This window comes from Triturus cristatus, chromosome 8, assembly GCF_964204655.1.
Source record: "Triturus cristatus chromosome 8, aTriCri1.1, whole genome shotgun sequence".
In the NCBI taxonomy this organism is placed as follows: Eukaryota; Metazoa; Chordata; class Amphibia; order Caudata; family Salamandridae; genus Triturus; species Triturus cristatus.
In genome coordinates, this window is record NC_140591.1 from 693,428,864 (window position 1) to 693,454,705 (window position 25,842).

At 42.7% G+C, this 25,842-nt stretch overlaps 1 protein-coding gene across 1 annotated transcript in view; it reads left to right on the forward strand.

The window, feature by feature from the left end:
* TEX30 (testis expressed 30) overlaps positions 1–25,842 on the forward strand; it is a 292,549-nt gene that overhangs the window by 183,659 nt on the left and 83,048 nt on the right. Inside the window, exon 4 of the mRNA XM_085622100.1 lies at positions 23,083–23,131. Within this exon, the coding sequence (XP_085478226.1) occupies positions 23,083–23,131 (49 nt within the window). The remainder of the gene's footprint in view (positions 1–23,082; positions 23,132–25,842) is intronic.

Below are 25,842 nucleotides of genomic sequence, written 5' to 3' on the forward strand. Positions count from 1 at the left end.
GCATCAATATTTAAGTAAATTTCGACATGAGAAGAGATTTGACTTCTTTTTATAAATAGACAGTTGAGGGTTGAGTCTGATTTCTGGGGGTGGTGCATTCCAGATCCTTGGAGCAATACCAGAGAAAGCGCGGTTATATGTTTTCTTCTTGGCAAACCTTTGAGGCTTCAGAAGAAGGTTACTGGCGCTCCTGGATGATCTGTTTCCACACGAAAGCTCCAGTTTCTGGGCCAGATAACTCGGTGTGTTGTGATGGATGGCCTTATGCGTCATGCAGGCGATTTTTTATTGAATTTTTGCTTCGAAGGGTAGCCAATTGAGCGCTTTGAAGTCAGGGGAGATGTGGCTATTTCTTTTAGAGCCTGTGATGAGCCTGGCCGCTGAGTTGAGTGATGCTCTTAGGGGGGCAGTTGTAGATCTAGGTAGTCCACAGAGAGTTGCACTACCATATTCTAGTCTGGGAATTACTAGTGCTTGGACTGCCATCTTGAAGTCGTTTACTGGGAGAAAGGGTTTTAATTTTCTCAGGGTGCTCATCTGAAAGTTTGCTCCTTTTGCTGCGGCACCGATGTGTTTTTGCATGTTTAAGTTACCGTCCAGAGTTACTCCCAGAGACTTTGCTGAGTCAATTATAAGAGGTTGGCAGTTGAATGCTGTAAGTTGTTTAAGCCATTCGTGTATGTTGGATGGTTGATTAGGTGGGCTGATTAGTAAGAATTCAGTTTTCAGGGCGTTTAGTTTGAGGTGGTTTTCAGTCAACCATGACTGAGTATTTTGTAAAGTTAGATTGAGAGATTTGATGTCATCTGGAGAATTTATCTTTAAGTATAGTTGCATGTCGTCTGCGTACATGTGAAAGTGGATATTTGATGAGCCGAGAATCTCAGTGAGTGGCTCCATGAATAGATTAAACAGTGAAGGTGAGAGGGAGGATCCCTGTGGAACTCCTAATGTGACTGGGACGGTCATTTCTATCAGATGGACAAGTTACTTACCTCCGGTAACGTCTGGTAGAGACATGATCTAGCTGCAGAGTTCATACAGACACTCCCATCCTCCCCGCACTGCGAACAGGTTTTTAGGGTCAGGACTGTTTCCTTTCAGGGCCCTAGTTGTTCAAAACGCACCAATGTCAGTGCACCTCATGGCGCCGCGCTTCTGGTGTAGAAAGTCGTGAAAGTAACTGATATCAGTGCGCTGAGGTGGCGCCAATATCGATGATGCAGCTGTCACAACGGCGGAGACAACGCAGACAACGTCACGCGGAGCCGACTGACTCCACCTACTGGCGCGCAAGGATATTGCTTGAAGAAAATCTTCCAGATTCAGTCTGACGCCTTGGAAATTCAAAGGTAAGGAATCTGCAGCCAGCTTAATCATGTCTCTACCACATAAGGCGTTGCCGATGGTAAGTAACTTGTGCATTTGCACCTTTAGCATTTGCAATTTGTGTTATCTTTTTTTAGTTCTGCATTCATCCATGGTACTTGTTTTCTTTTGTCCTGTTTTGTTGTTCTCAGTGGTATTAGAATATCAAAAGCTTCCTGAAACCACTCATAACGTTTTTGAACTGAACTTATTGTTTCTAGATGTGTGGTGGATGTTAGTTGTGTTTCTAAGTATTCAAAATTGAATTTGATCCAGAGTCGATATGTGCTTGCATGTAAGGTGGCCTTAGTTGTGGTGACTTGTGGTGTTTTGTGTTAGAAAGCTACCAGATGGGGGTCTGACCATGTGACTGGAGTAATCCTTTGATAGGTAACTAGATCTGGATTTGCAAAAATGACATCTAGGATGTGTCTATCGATGTGTGTGGGTTTGTGGATAATCAGTGTGGGTTTGTGGATGATCTGATGCAGGCTCAGTGTGTTTAGGCCAGTGACCATAATTCTTGGATGGGGCATAGTGAGTTCGTCAAACCATATGTTTAGGTCACTAAGGATGCATAGGTTGCAGTATAGTGTCGTAAGGTTTGGAACTGTTTCTGGAAATAAGCCTAGGAATGTTGCATTGCTAGATGGTGGTGTGTATAGAAGGCAGAAGTTACAGGAGGAAGTTGGTGTAGGGTTGCATCTGGTGATGAGGGCCTCACAACCTTGTATGGAAATGTCAGCTTTAGTGAGATTTATTGTTTAGAGTTATTGAGCATCTATTAGTAGGCAGTCTAGAGACTGTGTTTTGGTGGTGGTGTGGCTTTGTTTTTTATAAGAATGAGTAGTATACTTTGAATTTGTAGCACGTGTATTTGTAGTGTTGGTATTAACTGTATCAGGATAGCAATAGTGTTTGTCTATATTGTAATCCTTGTTCAGCAGGCTTGAAAGGCATTTTGTTGGGTCTGTGTGTGTAGGTGGTGTAGATAGTGGTTGAGAGTGGGTTGGTTGGTTGTTTTGTTTTTGTAGAGTAGTCTTGTGTAATAGACAAGGAGATGCGAAGTTGTGAAGAGAGGCATGTTTATTATGTTTGCGTCTGTTTATGTTGAAGGTGTATGGGTTAGAGGTTTTGGGTCATGTTTTAAGGCCGTAAATTGTGCAATGGATGAGAGGCGGGTAAAGAAGTGTTGTTGTAGGTGTTGGTGACGATAGATGATTTGGGAGTTAAGTTGGTTTAGGATGTTTGTTATTTGTGCAGTCTTGGTGGTGGGAGTGGGTGTATGTTTCTATTTTGTGAAGGAATATAGTATGAAATTGTGTGTGTGAGAGAGATTTTGATGTGCTGGTGTGTATAAAATTGTGTGAAAATTTGATCTGCTGGTGTATGTTATGTTTTGTTTTTCTGGAGTGATCTGATTGGTGCAGGGAATGTCTGTGAAGGATTGGGTGGAGATGTTAGTTGGAGGAGAGTGTATGTGGTGCGTGAGAGCAGTTGTAAAGGGGTTATGAGTGCTTGTGTTAGATTTGGTAGCAGGAAGAGGTAATATGTGGTGGCGTGAAGTGTAAGGATTGTTTGGGTGTTTGGGTAAGAAGAAGAGGAGAGTGTTGGTGGATAATATGAGAGAGCGTTGAGTATAGGATATGTGGTGATAGAAAGTTGTATGAACAGGGTGTGTATGAATGGGTTAAAGTTATGTATAATGTGGGCTTGTGTTGTGTTGTTGATTTGTGGATTTGATAGTGGTATAGGACAGGGTGGAGGTTTGTGTGAGAGTGAAGGTGCCATTGTGAGGTAGAAGGATGTATAGATGTGGTTAATGGGGTTTAATTTTGGTTGTTAAGACACTGAAATGTGGATAGAGTTTGTTGTAAATGAGCGATGGGTGTCTGCTGAGATTGTGTCACTATGCTTGCGCATGTAGAATGCTTGCGCATGTGGATTGCTTAAGGTGGTTGCTGGTAAATGGAAACAAGCATTTGGAATGCAATAGGTCTCGCATTTCCGAGATTTTAAGCTATTAGCATTGTAAATGACTGCCTTTTATTTATGTTTTAAAAGCCAAAACATAAATAAAAGACTTTGTCATTTACATTGCCAATAGCTCAAACTCGCGTAAAGCAAGACCTATTGCATTGCAAATGCTTGTTCATCTTTACCAGAGATGTAATATTTTATACAATTGGAAAGTGCTGCTTTGCTTCTAACGTTTAACATTTAATAATAAATAATAAACATCAAAGAACCACCTTCAAAATATAAAGGATGCACAATAGCCGTCAAAGAAATAAAAACACGGTGGTTCAAGAGTTAAACACAAAAGGCACATGATAAAACACAGTCTCTCTCAAAGTACACCTGAAATGGTGAAAGTCGTGTACCTGTGTCAAACATTTTAACGGATGTGATGTATTGCAAAATGTAGGTTCAAAAACAGAGGTGAGAGCTGTCAACAGGGAAGACTATATGGGAAAAGCGAAAGTGTGGGCTAATGTACGAGTCAAAGCTGCAGAACAGTTACAGGTTTCTCTTTCGAAGTTAAGCGTACGTTAAAATTCGATGTAGTAAATTTGAAGTATTCTCAAAACAGACTGCTTTAAGGACAGATAAAATGAAATGAAAGCCACTAATACTTTTTAGATTCAGGGTGCAAATACTAGCATAGAAAGTAGCCGAAAATAATTAGAGACGAAAGGGTAACTGTGATTTTTAACTTGGATTGTGCTAGAACTGACAGTACACACGTGTGGGAGTTTGAGGCATTATAGGGTGTGGCATCAGACCATTTTAAAGGTGACACTCGTAGAGCACTGGAGTCTAAAGTCTTAAACTGACCCAAACATTTTCTGTTTTAAGCAGGCTGCGTCACCGCCTTTGCAGATTGTCTATGACCTCGCCTTTAGTGGCAGAGTTTGAGAATTAAACATAAATGCAGAAAACAAAAACGTTCCCTTTGTGCGTTACTGGGCATAATAAATCAGGCGTTCCTTCAAATACAGGCAAAACTGGGAAAAAATAATAATGTAAGCGTATTTCAACCTCCCAAGCAGGGACTTTCGAATGTTGTTCCGCTGGGCACCGTTTCCATTCTCATTTGTGCAGAGTTCCCCCTTTATTGTGTTTTAAGGACTAAAAGTGTTTGCACAAAACTGTGACAGCAATGGTAAGCGGTCTGATTGTCACGTCCTTCTCAGCCAACTGACTTCTCACCGCCTGCATAGAGTGCTGTTGGGTTGATGTGCCGCGGGAGTCGGATGCAGAGACATAACTAGGTTCGAGCCTCGGCCTCTGCTCAAAGTCCGGTGATTCTGGGCAAATCACTTCATTTCCCTGTGCCTAACAATGTGTCTTTGTGTAACGTAACTGGTGACCTTCGGGTCCGGTTCACGCTATATAAATCTTCAGGAAAAAAAACGCCTGACCTGCAATAGCCAGATGGGAAGAGGAAAGAGAGGCCATAACACGCTATACTGTGGGATGGCCGACCAAAATGCTCTCTGAGTGAAATCGCCGGAAAGAGAGCTAAACACACAAAGGAGGGACTTTTACAGAAATGCACCAATAAGAACCCAGCATTTCTGAATGCCACAGATAGTAACCAATGGCAATCGGTGGGTTTCGCAAACCCCACAGAAGACATATAACAGGTCGATCGAAGCTCGACCTGAAAAGGGCATCATTTCTGGTCCTAGGCTCAACCTGGACTCCAAAGGCAACTGTATTTGTCCTCACCCCCCTTAGTTGTGACGCCCAGGTTGAGACACCCTGAGCCCTAAAGTTATATACCCTTAGTGATCAGGTGACCTTGGACCAGTCAGAACACTAGCCATAAACCCTAGACCCAATGGGAACCCTGGCCCTATTAACCAATCATAGTCCTAGCAACAAATCAAAACCCTATCCCCCTAGGTTGAATAGAAACCCTATCCCTAGGGACCAATCAGAACACTGTGCAATAACCAATAGGAAACCTATTTAAGGAGCATGTGACCTTAAACCTAAGGGCCTGCAGGTGGGAGGGGAGTGGTCAGGCCTTCTTAGATGCTGCCTGTAGGCCAATCACTAAAGCACAAACTGGTGTGCAGGTGACAAGGAGGTGTTCCAGAAGTCAGGTTCTCCTTGTATACGGACAGGCTCAATACCCACTTTGTAGCTCCTGTTCAACCCTGCAGATGAGGCCGAAACCTAAAACCCCTAAAATACTGCTTTTCGTGCTCTCAAGGAGTACTCATTGGTCTTCTTTCATGGTTGTGGTATTTTAATTGTTTGTTTACTATGCTTTCAAATGATTTGCCCAGAAATGGTTATTCCTTTATTGGTCGGAAATTGTGTACATCTCTGTTGCTGGTAGTAGGCTTTTTTCATATGGTGTTTAGCTTGTCCTTTTTTAAACTGTCTGGGAAACATTCCTTTTCCAGTGAGCAGTTCCAAGAGTTTTATTCAGTATGTAGAGTTGCGAATCACCAGGTTTTTCATTAGTGAGGTTGGAATAGGATCCTAATGTTGAGAAGAATGTAGTAGATTTTTAAAGCCTTTTTCGAGAGAGTTAATTTATATTGTTAAGGGAGTCTTACGTAGGCAGGTATTTCTATTTTTTTTTTTCGATTTAGGTTCATTAATCATGTGACACTAGGATGGTGATTCAATTAATTTTGTTTTATCAAAGAAAATTGGTTACATTTGGACTTAGATGCATAAGACATGATTGGCGGGTGTGGTTTAGCAATTTGGTTTACCATGTTGAATAGTTTTCTAGAACTATTTCCTACTTAATCTAATTCCTGTGTGAAGAATGAGGCTCTGTCGTTTGTTTTTCTTATATGCTTTCCAGCATGTAATGCCATTTAATTTGGGTATTGACTTCCTTTGTCTCTATAAACTATGCCGTTTTTTTTACTGCTTTCCTGTGATCATTGAGTTCTTTTGAGAATTGTGCTGCTCTTTTTCCTCCATTTTGAACTGGATTGGTGCCATTTCATCAAGGCTGCAAACCAAATTTTTTGGGGGGGTATGTTAAGCTCTTTTCAGAGTGAGAGATTTAGTTACTGTTCATGTTCTGTCCTAAATTTTCGTATCAATGGATCTGAGGTTTGTGCATTTTGTAAAGTAACGTTGGGTTTTGTGGAAGAGAGAGAGAAAGGAGTTTCAAAATAGGGTTTCAGTGTTGATTTTTTTTGATTTAACTTTATTTACCATTTTTATGTAAAATCACAATATGAGACATGTTCTCAATTTTGCGATACAGTAGATGCAACACAATAGGTAGTTATTAACTTTATAAGCACAATAAACACATTCAGTTAGCGGATATTTGTACATGGATTTACCTAAGTTCTAATCATCTATCCCATTCTTGAAAGTCCCCATGCATTTTCAAGTAACACATAGCAGAACATTTAGCCGACTCAACCTCCAGCAGGGAATTCTTCAGAGGGCTCCATATGTCCTTGGGCCTCGATGTCACGGGTTGGGTGGATGCAAACAGCTCACAATTTGTGTTACAATAGATGAGGCTATTCAGCCAGGCCTTTGTAGTGGGAATGAATTTATTGCCCCAGTGTAGCGATATTTCACGTTTGGTGAGCAGTAACGCAATAGAAGTGAATCGGCGCAAGTGTTTTGGAATTTTGCGCACATATCCCAGCAGGGCCACCTCTGGTGTGGGGTGTAGGTCAAGGTGTGTCATATGTGAAAGGACTGTATACACGGCTCTCCAATACCCTCCTATTTTCTCACAGTTCCAGGTCATGTGAACAAAGTCTGTGAGATGCGCTCTGCATTTAGGGCACGTATGTGGTCGAGAGAGGTATATGGAGTACAGTTTAGCAGGGGACATGTATACCCTCCATAGGAACTTAAAATGGATCAGTTTGTGTCGACTATTCAGGGAGACGTCCTTAGTTTTAGTGTTTATCGGACCATTTCTATCAAAGATTGGGTTTGGAGTGGAGCCTTTGTTGAGTAGGATCTGAGATACATATTGCATGTCAGAGTAGTGTCTTTGAGAAAGGACACTACTGTTTTAGCTGATAAGCTTAACATGCCTCCCTAGTTGATATTGAAGTCTACCAATCGTAATGTTTTGGGGTTAGAGAGGTCTTGGCAGATTTTGCACTCCAAGATTTCTTCTACAAAGAAGATATTTGTCCTGAACTGTGGTTGATAATACTTCACTGTGCTGGGTTTACGTTGTTGGATCTACTATTTATTCCAAATTCAAAAAGTGTTAGTTGATTTCATTTGCGATCTTTCATTTAAGAGATTGTCCAAGTATTAGTACCACCCCATCCCTTATTTTGTTATCTCTAACCATGCACAGCATGTTTCTTTGAGTGTACATTAGATCAATAAAACATTAGGTCAAAAAATGACAATTAAGCTTTGTTTCAGTGAGACTTAAAATATCTAGCTCGTCAATTGTGATGGTGTCTCTTGTTTCATTTTTGTGTGCTGCTGTCAATTTTCAGCTATGTATCAGGCAATCAAGAGATTGTTGATTGTTGTTTTATTGGGATGGTGTGTTAATGTTATTAGGTTATTTGGGTGTATTCGGAAGCATTGCATATATAGCTCTGTCTGTTGGTGAGGAACCTGAATGAGAGTAATCTTAAAATAAGTCTGATGTCGATGTTCGCTTCTCCTGCAATGATTCTGTATTTCTTTGTCAGGGCATTGAACAGTACCCTGAAGTAAGCTAGCTCCCTTCCAGTGCACTTTAAGTAAAGTGACCTGGACAGACAGTTAGAGGAGGGTAAATCCTTATCAGCTCTTCTGGGCACTAAGCCCAAAAATGTAATTTTTAATAGATTTTCATTGTGTTCAGAACACAGAATAACAAATCAACTGAACATCCCCCCCCCAACCTTTCCCAACTCCAACCTTCCAGTGCAGTAGTTCGTGCCCTCCCATCATCAGATATAAATGACTGGAAACAGTTGTGATGCCCTTTCTGCGCTGCAGTGCTGACCTCTCACAGTTTGCTCATCTGATGAAACCGTCCACGTGGTCCTCTGGGTTCCCTTCTCCTGAGCCTGGGTAAGAACTCTTTGCCCTAGAAAGCCTCTGCTGGAAGAATCTATATAGTTATCAGTGTTCTTGGGAATGTCAAGCCTTTATAGCCTTTTGAGAATAATTGCAATGTGGATCCATGGGTATTCACATTTTTGGATCGTAAGTTTTTTAGTTCTGTTACTGCTGTTAAAAAGGGAAAGCACTTGTTCAGAGTAGCAGATATTCTCACGCAACAGATCTAGATTGTTTTGTACATAGCACTGTTCATAAATGACCAGTGTGCTATTTATCCAATTTAATTGTACTGTGGTTATCAACCTTGGTAAGGTAAAAGGCTGATTTGATTCTGGTGGCATTCAAACATGTGACCTATGGGTCACAATCAATTATTAGCTGCCAACACTTGGTGGTGTTTAACCATATTAATTTCAGTTTTATCCATGGCTGTCTACACGGATACCATTCATGGTGGGTGTGCTAATGAAATGCATAGTTACCTGGATATCCTCTCAGTGTGAAGCAAGGCCTCTGTGAGCTAAGAGGCTGATGAGATTCAGTATAAATGCTGAGCAGTGCTGGTTAAGGTTGAACCTTGAGGGACTTCATGAACTAATGAATGGGAGTAGTTTTATGTGCACAGCCAACTGGAAGTCTCTTGAAGCTAGGATTTGTATCATCCACTCTACGGTGGGACAGAATTAACAAAAGAGGCTGATCTTGAGAGTTTTCAGAATGCATTATTGCCCTATGTAGAATGGAGAGAGGGATTGGTAACCGATTCCACGTCTGAGGTGCCAGAGCAGAGAAAGCTCTCCCTCCCAACCAAGCTCTTTTATGGAGGGAGACCGTTAACAGAAACAGGGCTCCACGGTGAAGAAAATATCCAGGCATCTGAGGACTGGGTACCTGACTGTTCAGGGCAAAGTAAATCTGACATAAGACCTTGATGCTGAGCCAATGGTGAACTGTGTAAACTACAATGGACTGCTGGGACATGCTCAAATTTCTGCATAATTGAAGATCAGTCTAACTGTCATATTTTGACTTTTTCAAGTAACGTGATCTGCGTAGAAGATTTGTTCTTCACAGATCTCAAACAATTGTGAATTGTGTATGTGTAACAGTCTACTTGTAAATGTTCAATTCATTCCCTCACCTGCTGCATTTAGGTGGAGTTGGAGATCTGAATTTCATTTTTAGGTCTTGCGTAGAAAGCGCATGCGCTGTCTCTTTGAGACATTTGGTTTACTGTCAATGGGCTTGGAGCCCTCCCATTACTTACCAATGGTGGACTTCTAAGACACTCTCATTTGTTTGCTTCTTGGTGTCAGTTTTGCAGTTGGTACTTTCCTCTTCTTGCATGTGACCCTCCGCTAGAGCATGGCCCAAGTACTTGTGTCCTTACACTGCTCACACTTTTGGGACCTATTTTTTTCTTTTTGTTGAGCCACTCTACAGAGTGCATCTTTCCTAGCTGGCTCAGTCGTTTGCTTGTTGTTCTAGGCCCTCCAGCTTGACTTGGTTCTCCTGTGAGAACTCGCTATCTGTAAACAGGCCTTTATAACTTGTTCTTTTCTTGTCTCATTTTCTGTGCATTCAAAGACAGAGGTGAAATGTCAGGCATTGTATTCCAAGGGAACTTGGTGTTTGCTTTTCTTTTGGTGACTTCAAATTGAGGGACTATATGTGACAATCCATATTGCTGATTACCCATGCAAGAGGACAGGCTGTATGATGTTATCTTTTTTAGCACACAACAAAAATGAACTTTGCTGATATTGCAGAAAACATCAGATTGAGAACAGTAGAAATGCACATTTTTTTTGTAATTCTGAAGTGTGGTGGACACATTTTTTGAATATAATCAAAACCAAATCAATGCACTTGATGATGACAGTTCCTCGCATTATCATTTGTGACCAGTAAAACGGTGTTGTCTGTAACGGCAGTGCGCTATCACACCATGCATACTCCACACTACGCCACTCCACTTTACACTACTCCTCTCTGCAACCTCTACACTACTATGCTCCACTCTATGCCCTTCCACTGTAAGCCATGCCACTTGACGCCATACCACTGCATGGCATGCCAATCCACTGTAAGACACTCTACGACATGGCTTACCATACCACTCCTCACCCCTCCACTCTGCGTCCCTCCTCTCCTCACCACTCCACTCTACCCCACTCCATTCTACCCAACTTTAATCTACGCAACACCAATATGCTCCACTTCACTACAATCTACCCTACTCCACTCGAATCTACCATTCCAATCTACCATACTCTAATCCACCCAATCAACTCTACCCCAATGTACCATACTCCACTCTACCCCAAATTACCCCACTCCATGACAATCTATCCCACTCCGATCTAACCCACTTCACCCTAATCTACCCCACTCCAGTCTAGCCCAATTTACTCCACTCCATTGTAACCCACTTCACCCTAATCTACCCCACTCCAGTCTAGCCCAATTTACTCCACTCCAATCCACTCCAACCTTCCCTACCCCACTCCAATCTACCACACTTCAAAATACCACACTCCAATCTACCCTACTCTAACCTACCCAGTCTACCCCACTCCAAGTACCGTGCTCCACTCCAGTCTGCCCCACTCCACTCCAATCTACCCCACCTTTCCCCAATCTACGCCATTCCAATCTGCCCTTTAATATACCTCACTCCACCCCAATCTACCCTGATCTACCACACTCCTATCTACCTCAATCCACCAAAATCTACTTCTTTCTACTTGAATCCACCCATCTCTACCCCACTCCAATCTACCCCATTTTAATCCATTTCACCCTATTCCACTACAATATACCACACTCCACTACAATCTACCTTGCCCCACTCCAGTCTACCCCACCCCAATCTACCCCACTCAAATCTACCTCTCTTCTCTACTTAATCTACCCCACTCTACACCACTACAATCTACCCTACTCCAGTCTGCCTCAATCTACCCCACCCCAATCTAAATCAATCTACCACACTCCACTCTACCCCATCTACCAAACTCTACACCAATCTACCCAACTCCATGCTACCCCAATGTACCCCACTCAATGCTACTGTAAATCAACCTACCCTACTTCATGCTACCCCATTCTACCCAACATTATTATACTCCAATCTACCCCATTCCACTCTACCTCACTCCAATCTACTCCACCCCACACCTTGCCACTAACATTTAGCTATGCTGAACAACAGGCACACTGTCCCCTTATCTTAATTCCTAGAAAACACTAAGAACTGCCTTAAGGACCTACTGATGAAAGTAACATTGGGTTCTCCAAATGACTCGTGCCCCTCCTCCCCAAAATCTTTAAAACAATTCTCTCCATCATCCCAGACCCAGTTCTTTCCCTTCTCAACCAGTCCCTCGATTATGCAAAAGTACCCGTGCATTCAAAGAAGCAATAGTGGAAAAAATAAGGTGAACATCCTCTCACATTGAAAAATTACCACCCAATATCACTCTTACTCTTACCTTATCTTGCAAAAGTACTAAAAGCGCATGTGGCACGTAACCTCCTGATTTTCAAATTCAATTGTGTATCATCGGCATACATGTGGTAATAAATTTTTTAGATCTACAAAATGTTCATAAGAGGTTCCATGAACAAGTTGGATAGCATGGGTGAGAGTGTGGAACCTTGGGGTACTCTAGTTGGTACCGGTGTAATATCTGATAGGGACTGGTTAATTTTGAATCTTTGATTTCTGTTGTGAAGGGATGGAAAAAAACCAGTTTAAAACTGGACGAGATAGCCCCATCCTATTTGTGAAGCAATCAATCATGCTGTCATGTTTGACTGTATCAAACGCTGAGCAGAGATCAAGAAGATTAAGTAGACAGTGTTCATTCTGATCAAGCAATATCAAGGCATAATCAACAATATGTGTCAGAGCCGTTTCAGTGGGGGGGTATGCCCAGACATGGGACATGGGTCCCGTGCTCACTACACCACTGGATTCAAGCTAGCCAGGCTGATGAAGGGTGATGCCCTGAAACCGGCCCCAGGATGCTTGTTCCCGGTCCAGGGAGGACCTGGCTTGGCAGTTCGGGCTGGACTGTTCCCACAAGGAACAGGGTCAAGACTGATTTGTATATGGCTAGGGACAAAATGGGGGGGGTTATGGTGAGCAAACGAATGATGAATTTAACCCAGATACTTGTGACAGGGGTGAATATTTGCATTGCCAGCATTCCGTCCATCAATTTTTTTTTGCATATGTCGCCATAAGTGGGAAGGGTATTCCCAGACGTGGGTCCTGTGCTCACTACACCACTGGATTCAAGCTAGCCTGGCTGATGAAGGGTGATGCCCTGTAACCGGTCCCAGAATGCTTGTTTCCGGTCCAGGGAGGACCTGGCTTGGCAGTTCGGACTGGACTGTTCCCACAAGGAACAGGATCAAGACTGATTTATATATGGCTGGGTCCAAACTGGGGTGGTGTGGTGAGCAAAAGAATGATTAATTTAACCAAGATCCTTGTGACTGGGGGTGAATGTTGGCATTGTCCAGCATTCCGTCCAACATTTGTTTCTTTTGTATGTGGCCAGTTCTGAAGCCAGATTGATACTGATCAAGAAGTTGGAATTGTTCAATGTGGTTGAAGAGTTAAAGGTTTCTCCAGAGGTTTTGCTAGCATTGGGATATTGGAGACTGGGTGAAAACTGTTGGGATCAGACTGGTGATCGTTAGGTTTTTTTTGGGGGGGGGGGGCTGTCCTATCTTTAGGCTTTTAGGAACCATACCCTGATTGAGAGATGCTTTGATAATCTTCATCCATAAAGGGAGTAAGGAAGAACTAATCTCTTTGACAAGTTTAGTGAACAGAGGATAATTAAAATGGTTAGAGGGTTTTATTGATGTAATTTTTGTGAGTTTGTTGATTTCATCAGGGTTTTTGAAGGAAAACCAAGTGGCCTAATTTTTTGTGGTGTATCCAGTATGAAGAGAACTGTCCAGGAGTTGCACCTGGAGGATACTGGGTTGGTCCAGGCTGAGCAGATGATGAGAGTGGAATTGCAACTTTAATTTGATCTTCCTTATCAATGAAATGTGCATAGAACTCATCGCCATTCAGTAGTGTTTCCTTGTCTACAGAGTGGTGTTTAGAATGGCAGATTGCTTGTTGTTTAATTATGTCATAAAGATTGTTGGGTCTGTTTTGGCATTAGCTAGTTGTGACTTGAAGTATTCTGCTTTTGACCTTTGGATGTGTTTGTTGTAAGTGCATCTTTGTGCTTGAGGTACGAGGCAGATGGAGAGATTCTCCATGATCTCTCAGCAAGCCTTAGAATGCGCCTTTACTCATTTAAATTGCCATTGAACCAGGGTTTGGACTGTCCGCTAGGTTTTCTTTTGAGCTGCTTCGGAACAATCGTGTCCAATATGTCTGTCATGGATTGGGTGTAATGGTCGGTAAGCTCATTCACATTCATCATGTTTGTGGGTGGAGATAGAATATGGTTGCTAATAGCAGTTAGCTCAGTAGGATTAATATTTCCTATGTCTGCAGACCATTGTCTGAGTTTAAGTCATTGAACCTTTCTAGATAACACCTTTTCCAGGATAAGGAAGGAGATTAAGTTGTGATCAGACCAGTCACAGGGTGATATGGATTCAAGTTATATCAAGTTATCCTTGGCGATGATTAGATCAAGGGTGGAGCCTCTATTTTGTGTTGGGCCATTGCAGGATTGGGTTAGGTTGAGATTAGTATGGAAGGCCTTGAAGGTGTTAAGAATGGGGTCATTTAAGTCATTCAAATGGATGTTGAAATCTCCGAGGAAGATCTGGTTGGTCTGAGTTAGAGATGGTCTCCATCATTTGTTCAATAAAGGTAAGTTAATTACACGGGGGAGGTAAATGGTGTGGAGTTTGCAAACAAGTTTGTGATTGCTCCATATTTCTATACCTAGGTATTCACACAATGTCATTGTAAACGTTTATGATTGTTTTAGGGTGAGCATGGTGCGGTTATTACATGCTATGCCACCCTCGGCTCTTTCAGATCTGTCCATTCTGATGATGTCGTAGCTGAGTGGTACTAGTATGTCCAGAGTGGGAGGGGATGAATTATTGATCCATGTTACAGTTAAGATAAGGAGGTCACGATCTTGAGCAAGAATGAGAAAAGCAATGTCAGCTGGGTGTTTTATCTCTGATCTGCAATTAATGAGCAAAGATCTGAGATGAGATTTGGTCATTAATGTTTCATGGTATGTGTCGTGTGAACTTGTGCAGATTATGCTTGTTTATGGATCTATTGTTGAGACTGGGTTCTCTATGTGGGTTGGCGGGATTAACCAGGATCGTGCTGTGCGAGGGTGTTGGGTCTTTATGTGTGTTGGTATATGATAGCAAAAGGGAGAGTATGTTTGCATCAGATAGGTGTTCTGTAACCCTCTGGGGTCTGGAGGTAGGATTGGAGTGGGGTCGAGATCTTGCGTTCAAGTTCATTGAATTCTCATTAATCATTTAAACATGATGAGAGAAGTTAGGTTGTGCATTAGAGAATGGAGTGAATTGATTAGTGTGAGGGTTTCTGTTATTCCAAGAGGTCAAGTTAAGACTTAAGTGCTCCTCAAGCTTCGGGTGATATATATAAGGTTCTGGAGATTTGTCCTCAAGGTAAGAGGGTTCATCATTATGGATGGGGATGTAGTATGGCCTTGGGGCGGATGGGAAATTAATGCTCAATGGGGTGTAGGAGGTAAGTCTGCAACCCAGAGGGACCACCGGTGGTGGGGAAAGAAAGACTGGCAATAGCGGGATAGGAGAGGGACTGCTGTGTGTGATGCTAGGATGAGGGATAGCAAGAGGAATAATAAATGCAACATCAGTGGGCATCCCCTGCTGTTGGTATATTATTATTAGGAGCTTATAAAGCGCACTTATACCCAAGGGCGTCCTGGCGCTACATACTGACTCCAGAGAAAACATACGAGGATCTAATCCCTGAATAACCAGGTCTTAAGCCCCTTTCTGAAAGAGAGGAGCTCTGAGGCATTCCTGAGATGCGCCGGCAGGCTATTCCAGGCTTTTGCTGCACAGTAGGAGAATCTGTTTCCTCCCCAACTGGCCTTTTTTATTCGTGGCACCACAGCTAGTCTGCCTTCGGCAGAGCGGAGCGCTCTCCCAGGCACTTACCACTTAAAATACCTACTCAAAAACTCTGGCCCACTGCCCATCAGAGCTTTGAAGACAGTGCACAGGGCTTTAAATTGTGCACGTCTTATTACAGGCAGCCAGTGTAGTTGCCGGATACCCTCTTGTACAGAGGCAAACCTAGGGATCCCAGTCAGCAGTCTCGCCGCCGCGTTTTGTACCAGCTGCAATCTGTACCCGTGTTTTTTTTTCAAATTCAGGTACAGACTATTACAGTAGTCCAAACTCGACAAAATGAGGGCTGAGACTGCTGTCCTGAAACCATCGGCTGGAAGAAATTTGTTTATTTTTCTTAATACCCTAAGGATATGGAAACAAGTCTAAATCACTCCACTAACCTGATCCCCGAAGTCAAGATTTTGGTCCATGATAACACCCAGATTTTTTGCCTTCCCAGTGGGGACTGGTAACTTTCCCACGGTCTCAGGCCACATATCAGGGGTCAATATATTGGGGTTGTTCCCAAATATGATGACCTCGGTCTTCCCCGCATTCAGTTTAAGGCAGTTGGAGGCCATCCAGTCAGCAACGTTTTTCAGACAATCATGGCATCTCGCTGCCATATCCACTTGGGACCCTCGTTGTATGGATAACACAATTTGCGTGTCATCTGCATAGGATGTAAGTTGCAGACCAAAAGATCTTATCAAGGCCGCCAATGGGCTGACATAGATATTAAAAAGCGTGGACCCCTGCGGCACCCTGCAAGGGTGGGCAAAAGGTTTAGATTTGTCCAACCCCAGGTCAACTGTTTGTATTCTGTCAGCCAAAAAGGATTTCAGGAGGCTCCAGGTTGAGCCATCCACCCCGCCCTCGACAACCGGTCCATCAACACCCCATGGTGGACTGTGTCGAAGGCTGCCGACAAATCCAACAGAATCAAAACAGCCACCCGTCCCTGGTCAACCGCCTCTCTAATCTCCTTAGTGGCCTTGATAAGGGCCATCTCCGTGCTGTGACCTGCACAAAACCCAAACTGCGTGGGGTCGAGTGCCTTAGTCCTCTGAAAGAAAGCACCTAGTTGCCGATTTATAGACTTCTCCAGAAGCTAGGCCGGAAGCGGGAGGCGAGATATTGGTCTGTAACTGTTAGGATCGTTTTCATCCAAATTAGAGATTTTTATTAAGGGAAGAATCGAGGCGGATTTCCACCTACTAGGATACTCACCTACGTCAATGATGTTTATGTTTATATGTTTGTAAAGCGCTTGAATGCCGCTGTGTCTTGGCGCTATGAGTGTAGTGGCAGGGAAAGCCATGATGGTGATGGTGGAAAGATGATGGTGTTAAACACGGGGGTAAGTGGGGGTAAGTGTGGATGCGATGACCTCAGGGCAAATTTTAAGTACCGCAACCGGGCAAGGATCATTGGGGGATCCCGACCGAGCCGCACGCAGTAGCTTTAAGACCTCCGTGGTCAGTAGCTGACTAAAACCCTCTAATCTGTCCAAAGACACTCTCGGCCTTGATTCTAGGCTGTTTGCTGCTTCCCCCGCCTTCCTTCGGGCATTGGAAAAGGAGGAAAAGATCCCTTCCACCTTATTCCTAAAGAAGGAGGCTAGTGATTCGCACAATGTCGGGCTGCTATGCGAGCTGGGTTTAGTAGGGATAGTCGGCTTTGAGATGGTCCTGAACAATTCTCTGGAGGATGATATTCTAGCGAGTCTGAGTGGTCAGGAAGGTCGTTGCATGTATAATATCCGGGTTAAGACTGTTTACCAATCTCAAGCAGTGGTTCTCATTTCTTGGAATTCTGTAAACTAGGGACCTGCACCGCTCCAATAGGTGGGTAATGGGAGAAGGGAAGGAATCACCGTTAGGATAAAGTGATCTGGGTCCATCAGTGACCGTTCCTGCATTGCAATGACCGGGGAGGACATGAGGTAGCTAGCATAGTAGAGGATTAGTCCATGATCTATATCTGGCCTAGGTAAATGATTGTGTATATAGGAGGTAGTTTTCACTGTCTGAAAAAGCTTAGATGTTGACGGTAGATTCCTGTTTGCTGTTCTCCGTGGAATAATTGCCCAAGGGAATGGGCTGACAGCTTTTACTTAGAACAGTAAGTGATTACAGGGGAATTAGTTCCAAGTTCTTCAAACATGTGTCTGTATGGTATGTAAATGAGTCTGGCACACTTGGAATATTTGAGACTCTGGAACAGGCAGCCATTTGTAGTGGGACTGAGCATGACCCTTCAAGTAGAAGAGACGTGATTTGTTTTGATTGGCTAAACATTTGTAATATTCACTGAAAAACCGCTGATCAAGACATTACTATTGTTTCTCTGTGGTGAGTTTGGCACTGACTATCATACTGTGATTTTTGACGACTGGCACTTGATGGGATAGATCTCCCTAGCATATGCCTTCAGCTTGCTGCTTCACAATAGGGAACACCATATGGTTATGAAAACCATTGTTTTACAAGTCATTAGCTTCATACAATTGCCAAACCTGCTATTCATATCTTGTCATTTTGATAACATAAATAGTGTTAACTGTTGCAGATTAATTAAGTGAACACTGTACATGAAAAATGTGATTGAAACGTGAGGCGAGTTATGGTTAGTGAGGCTATGTTTAGGTTAAATAGTAGAGGCGAAATTGAGGAGTCATGCTGGCCCTCTTTTTAGGTCTGGCCTTAAGGAAGCTTTTATTGCATCATCAGGCTATAGTTTTTCCCAAAAATATATTCATTATATACATGCATAGAGGGGCTTTTGGTCATCAGGCTTCATCTATTAGTCTTTTTTAAATTGTCATTCCCACGAGAGTGGGTCAGTATACTTTACACTTTAGCTTCCTTCATTTTGAATGACTGCACAAAGTCTTTGCACAGTGTTCACATCTTCCTAAAAATAGTTCCTTTCTCCTCTGTGAAAAAACGTGTTCAAAACGACATATTTTATTAATTTGTTTTTATCTTTAACTGCAATGGAAAATCTGCACTCAAAGAGAATTATTTTCTGTCTCCATTTTTGAGTTGCTGTTATAATGTGTGTACCTGACAAAGTAACGTTGTAGCGGCCTGCGAGTTGAGTACTTGGTTCAGATTTTATTTATTCTGGTCTCCTTCACAAATATCAATAAAATGTCTGGTGCAACTGAAAGGCTTGTTTTTTAAAAAAAAATACTACTTGGAAAACAGCCACATCAGTGAATATTTTTTAAATTTCAAATCTTTATTACAAGTATATGGCAACCATATTTAGGTGATGGCTTGTTTTTTTCCCTTTATTTTTGTGGCATATGCTTAAAATACATTTAAAAAATGACACGTGACTGAAAAAAGGGAAAGCTGTAGTCTAATTTCTGTCAGACAAAAAAAGAGTCAGAAATCTTGGCTTGACGATACAGTTATTACTTGTTACTTGTTAGTAGGCTAACCTTGCCTGAGAGGTCAGAGGTGTGCTCCCACATCCTGTTGTCTATTTAAAGTACTCCCGTGAGTCATTGAGCTGACAAGCTCGTGGATGAGGTACCTGCGCGCCAGTGAGAGGTACCGGACCTCATATAATGTTTGGCAGCCTACTCAGCAATCCCCAAAATACAAGACTGTATTCTCTACTGATGACGGTTAATAAACCAGAAACACGTGTCTAGAGATCAGCACTATCTGCGCCAACCTTGGCGAAACACTCGAAAATATCGGAGCGAGCTACAAGAGACTGCATTTCCTAGAATGCCAGGGGCGAACCTTGTCTGAGAGGTCAGCGGTGTGCTCCCACATCCTGTTGTCTTTTATGAAGGACCTGAAGCTCAATGTTAATATTAAGAAATCATACTATTTTGACTAGTGTTCCTAAAAACACAAGCTCTAGAAAATTTACGGCGGGAGGAATTTCCGTTATGAAGATCCTACATTTCAGCTATTTGGGCATTTTATTCTCTGCTAATTTGAGCTGGGACAGACTCATAACCCAGAGGTCCCAGCAAATGGAAGCGAAGGCGAAACAGTTTTTAGGAGTGCCAATACACTTGGTCATAAACCTCCAAAGGAAATGGTGATGCTCTAAAAAAGTAAATGTCAGCCTGTGGCCACATACGGAGCAGGAGTATGGGGATTTGCTTCTGGGAAGTACCTCCAGATGGTGGAGAATACATTTTGAGCTAGACATTTATGACTCCTAAGATCCACATTGAGCCTTATTACCCGTATGGAAGTAGGGCTAGGATTCATTGAAGACTTGGTGGGAATGACACCCATCTTGTTATGGGTGACAATATATGGTCTTCTCCAGAACTGAAGTTCACGCAAGACATTGTTGAAGACTGCTTGAAGCAAAGTAATGTGTGTGCAGTCTATTCCATGGTGAGCATATGTCAAAAAGTCAAATCAAGAGTTTGGGATGATAAATTTATGGGCAAACAAAGCTGATATTAACTCCCTTTCCAAGTTTCAGGTTAAACTACAGCTCTTGGAATTTAGAGAAAATGTAAGGCTGGATAAAGCTATAATATGGTAACAATCCAACAACATACTTTGTTTTCTACATGTAATGGTATGGAACCCTATCTCTTTCTTGTGGGTTAAAGCCCGAGAACTTAGATTTTATCTTTCACGATTGAGATTTAATATGATCCATTACTTTGGCGGCTTTCCCGGTTACTGGATCTTGGTTTGCTTCATTACCAAAGTGTGCTTGTGATGGGATTTCTTGTCAGACTTCTAAACATTTTATGTTATTTTCTTCACAGTCTGCTTTTTATTGATCACGTTTTTTGTGCCCCATTCTAAGAGGGAAATCTTTTAAGTCACATAATCACATAATGAGGGTTTGATTTTCCTTCAGCGCCTTAAGCCACCAACGATCTGTATTGCTGTTATAAACTTTATTACCCAGGCTTTGAGGTCAAGGAAAATATATAGATCATAAATTTCAATCCTTGATCAAGATGTTTTTTAGTATGTTTTTATCTTAATTTTGAATGATGTCTTTCTAGAGGTTTATATTTTTATCTTCGATGTGCTCAATTGTTTTATGTCCTTTTATGATCGAATATTCGTCAGAATAAAGATTTTATTGATTGACTAGTTGCACTGCAAAGCATCACTGTGTTTAGTATGCATGTCTTGAATCCGCAGCAGAGCACTGCACATTTACATGTATGTTCTCAGCAAAAAAGTGAACATTTGAAAGACAAATGCACATATGGTACATGCTGAATTTTCCTTATGTTACCCTCCCCCCCCTTCCACTACTCTTGTTAGCCACTGCTTGGTGTTGCTTGTGTCCCGGGCCGAAACAAAAACACAAGGCGATTGAAAGTGCGCCACCCTGCCCCTCCTTTGAATTTTAACAACAGCCGTTATGGTCCCAAGTGCTACTTCAACTGCTGTACTTATAGCCATGTTCCTGCAGTCATTTGCCATGTCTCAATTTGTAGTAATGTGTATTTTTGCCGTTGAACTTTAGATGCTTTCCAACTGGTTTTATATGCCACACTAAATTGCTCAGTTTTTGCTCTAAGCACATAATACTGTACATCAATTTGTACATCAACCACCATCATGTATTTAGGGAATTGCAATGTTAATGGCTTGTAAACAACCATTATGTCATGTGTTTTGGGTGCTGCATTATTCCCTTTTGACCTGGACTGAGTGTCATGCAGCTTGTCATTATTACTGGGTGCTGGCTGACATGCAGTCTAGTTTTGTACTAGGCCTAGTGTTAGCAGTAGCAGCTGCTTCTGGGAAGTCGTAGTGGGGCAGAGGCCGCCGCCTCTCCTCCATCCTCTTCCTTCTGTAGAAGCAGGAAGCACCCAGGCTCCCCTTAGCCAATCACAACGCTGCAATGCAGCGTTTTGATTGGCCTGAGCGCCGTTGTTCAGCGCTCAGACATGGACTAGGAGCCTGGGCATGTTCTTCACCCAGGCTGTACAATACAGCTGGTAGGGAACATGGAAAGTGTGCATGACTGTTTGGCCGGCCCAAGATGGCCGGCCAAAAGTCATGCGCACTTAGAGCCACCACTCCTTCCCACTGTCTGCCCAGCCCAGCCCGCCCCACAAAACTGCCTCAGCACAGAAAAATAAAATGCTAATTACCTTGCGTTATTATCATCTTATTTTTCTTTTTTCGCAGTGCTGAAAGGCAGTGAGGCGGCGCTCCTCGGCCTTAGCTGAGGAGCCGCCCATGAGTGTTAGGTGCGCACACTTTCCCATGGGCCTGATCACACAACTGCGCACTTTTTTTATTGGGCATTATGCAAAGCTCTCATCTTGTATGTTTCACATTCTAATGTTGATACATGTATAACATATGAATTAAATGCAGTGTATCAATGATTTTTGGGAGGGTCACAGTAACAAAATAAATATTATGTCATGCATCAGTTGCATTATACATTTGGATTTAGGCAACATGCCATGTCAAAAGGAATTTCATTGCAGCATTTTGGGCTGTTATGAAACAAACTATGCTGCCCTGTTTGTACTCATTGAAATGTATCAAGCACACAACATTCTGTATGTTATTGACTGTCATGTGTTTTGCTTAGTGCATTGCAGTTTTTAAATGTGGGCAATAAGAATTTTATATATTGCATTGTGCATTTCCATAAAGGGGCCCAAAGCATGCTCTCAGTTCCTCTGATACTGAAGTGTTGGTCCTATTCAAACTTAATATTGAAAAGTATTGAACTGACTGCTCACTATGTGAGGGTTGCAGCAAGAAACCTTTTTATAAATAAAATATATGGTAAAGTGTAAGCAAAAAGAGGTCATACCTCGCAAATAAATGTAACTGTAGAGTTAGTATATCATATGCGGTCATTGCACTTCAGCTCCTTCAACAACTTGCCAGGTGTGCATTAAAATGCATCAGCGGAGGACACAGTAACTCCACATACTAACAGCAAGTCAACGGTCATGTGATGTCACTTCCTGTGATGTCATAAGATCAATGCTTATGTGATATCACTTTCGGTGATGTCATCCATGTCGTTTCCGCTACCCATGACATTTTAGTGAATCGTCCTCCCTGAGCATGATTGGGTTCAATCCATCCGGATTCAGCATTTAATGAAAGGTTTAAGCAATACCAGGAATGCATAACTAATAAACAAAGCGTGGTGAGTAGTAAGAGAGCAGCGGCTCTGCATGGGTCCCGGTCAGATCACCGCACAGGAATAGAGGGGGGGAGGGGGGGGGGGGGCAGGAAGAATCGCCCTATTCTTCTCAGCCCTTACAGTGCGCCACACAAGGGTTTAAGCTTTGTGCTCCATGAGAACTGCAAAGCTTTACATTACTTAACCCCTTCTAGGGAGAAATACATGGTCACCAATAACACTCTACAGGAAAAGGCACTTATCTGGCAGCTGAGCAGCAAAGAAAGAGAAAGTGGTTTTTTTGTGACTGTTAAATATGGAGTTCCTCTTTATTTCCATTTAGTGCAGTTTAATGAGCCTTTGGCGGTTTTAGTATTCATTTCCACCTTTGATAAAATCCTTTATAAATATTTGTGTCTCTTAAAATTGTTCTTTTTATATTTTCAGGAGATGTTGCAGACGTCAAAGTATCAACTTAATGGTGTTTTTCTTTGTGGTAGGTGAATGCTTCAATCATGCTTTCTACTTGTTGTGGTGTTCGTGTTTCACCATCCTGGATCTAAAAAAGTTCTAGATGTAATAGGCATTTAATTATTGGACTACCATGAAAATTGTGAGCTTGTAATAATTATTTGTGGTCATTTTAAAATGAACCATTGCATTGTTTCATGAAAGCAAGTTGCAAGAAATACTAGTGGATGCACTTTATGTGCAGTTAATCTTTGAGAAAGGCCTTCCAGTGTACAGAAACAATTATCCTTTCCCTGTCCTACATCTATGCCAGTCACCACCAATAGCATTCCTCAAAATGTACTTTGTTTGCTTGGGTTTTGAGACCTATTTTGACTTTATTGAGCAGATTGCCATATTAAATAGGAGAGGATTCATGAACAGCCTATACTTGGTAAAGTTTTGCATGAGTTTTAATAGTAATGGACGTTCCCATTGAAGAGGGAAATTCGACTATCGGCACCTGATGATGTAATAAATGTGGACAATTTTTTTGTGGCCTTAAGTCAATACCTTCCTTCCAAGAGTGTAATGTGTTATCTGATAGATGTTCGCATTAAACTAAAATACAACAAAGTAACCGTAATGATCCAATAAGCTAAGAACAGAATGAATTTTCGTTCTCAAACGGGATTAAAAAGGGAACGAAAACACAGTGACCCAAATTAAAGGTGACTTTCGATGTGAAGACAAAATTGTTTCCCATCGGAGGTTTCAGTACATCCGGTGCTGTATCTAGACATTTCCATAGATAATAAGGTAGTAAGCTATTATTGACGACAGAGGTGTGGGAGGTAGAGGCAAGATGGCGGCCGGACCTTCGGCCAGGCAAGCTGGCTAAGGACACTCTCTCTCGGCTGACCCGCCAGTCTGCTCTTGTAACCGGATCCGGAGGCTTTGGAATAGCGGGACATTAGAACTTTGCCACACTACCTCCGCAATTGGGGTAAAAAAAAAAGATCTTATCCCAACAGCATGCTTTGGCGTTCCCTCATCTCAAGGAGTCGACTTACCTGTCGGATTTTTACCTGGCGGGTAGGATTTTGTACGCGCTGTTCTGGCAGTTCGGGTAGCGGCGTCTTTAATTGTGAGGATATGCCGCCAAAGGGGAAGAACACGGCTACAGCTACGGCTACAGCTCCCGCCGTCACTGGATGTGCCTCGCTCACCCGGGGGCGCAGCTCCTTGAAGGTAAACACCGAGGAGGTGTGCGCTGCAGCGTCGTTGATTCTGGGAGCTATTACCCTTGAGGAAACACTGCATACCCGGCAAGTGGCTCCAGTCACAGCGAATTCAAAGTCAAAGCATATAGTTCCTACCATGTTTAAAAAACCTGCAGTTAAAAGTAAGACGCCACAGCCATCTATTACGTCTAATAAAGGTCAGTCTGTTTCTTTAACTTCTGCTGCAGCAGTATCCCTAAAACTTCCAGCAAAGCCAGTTTTAGATAAAATTGATGCTGGCTTTTCCCCCAGTAGCAAGGGGGGAACCACAATAAATAATGTTACAATGTCGATTGCAGTAGGGGGAGACATCAATGCTGAACCTGGAGCCACTATCGAAAATGCAGTTCATATGCTACAACCTTGTGGAACTCTGGGAGCTGTAGTTTCAGCTCGGGCTATTGGAACTATAGCAAAATCCATTGAGCCAGGGGAGGGCCAGTCATTACTGCTACAGCTAAATGAAACTGTGCTAGACGGGAGGTCGCAATCAGTTCAACAAGCGTCAGGTTCAAATGGGGACCCTGATAAATTCTACTCTCTTTCGGATCATACTGGCTCATCCGAGGATGATTTTGGGGAGGACAAGGACTGGACGGATGATGACAGTGAGCTGGGGGATTGGCAAGCCAGCGAAGCACTGAACTCACTATCTGGTCCCAGTACAGTTCGTAAAGTAGCCAGAGATCAGGGGGCCCCAACATCTTGTCCTGACGCAGGTTCATTAGCCTGGGATTATTCTTACTCCATGCAGCCTGTTATGAAAAAGGATACTACTGACCTAGGGAATTCGAATGGAGCCAATATTTCACATGTACACACCGGTGAGAGGACACTGGCGGTTATCTATCAGACCATCATGGCCCACCGCGAAGAAACTCGACAAGAAAGTGCTCGGACTCAGGGTGCATGTCGCAGGGTACAAAATTCTATCCGCAGAGTAGCAAAGACATGCTCAGAGATTGCCTCTAGAATTGGGGAAGCGGAAGCAAGGATTTCTACTCTTGAAGATGATATGGCTGCCCAGAGAGGAGCTACAGACCTCATAAAGAACCAAAGAGAAGATATGGTGTGGAAGCTCACGGACCTTGAAAACAGAGCTCGGCGGAACAATATAAGAATTCTTGGAGTTCAGGAAGGAATCGAAGGGTCGGACACTTGGCTGTTTGTGGTAGATCTTTTTAGCGAAGCATTCCCTGAGGTCAAATAATTGGATTGGCAAACTGAAATCCAGCGGGCTCACCGCTTTCCATTTAAGCAAAAGAAGCGCACTGGCCAGTTAGAAGACAAACCTCGCGCCATATTTATTAGTTTAAACAATTTTCTGGCCAGGGAGAAGATCTACGACCTGGCTCGGCCCGATAGGAAGCGGAGGTAGCAAATGGTGTGAGTTTTTCGTTAGACCTGATCTAGCTCCGCCAGCTAATATCACCGTTCAGTCTAAGGGAGCCCAGGCTTTCTTGCTCTTCCCATC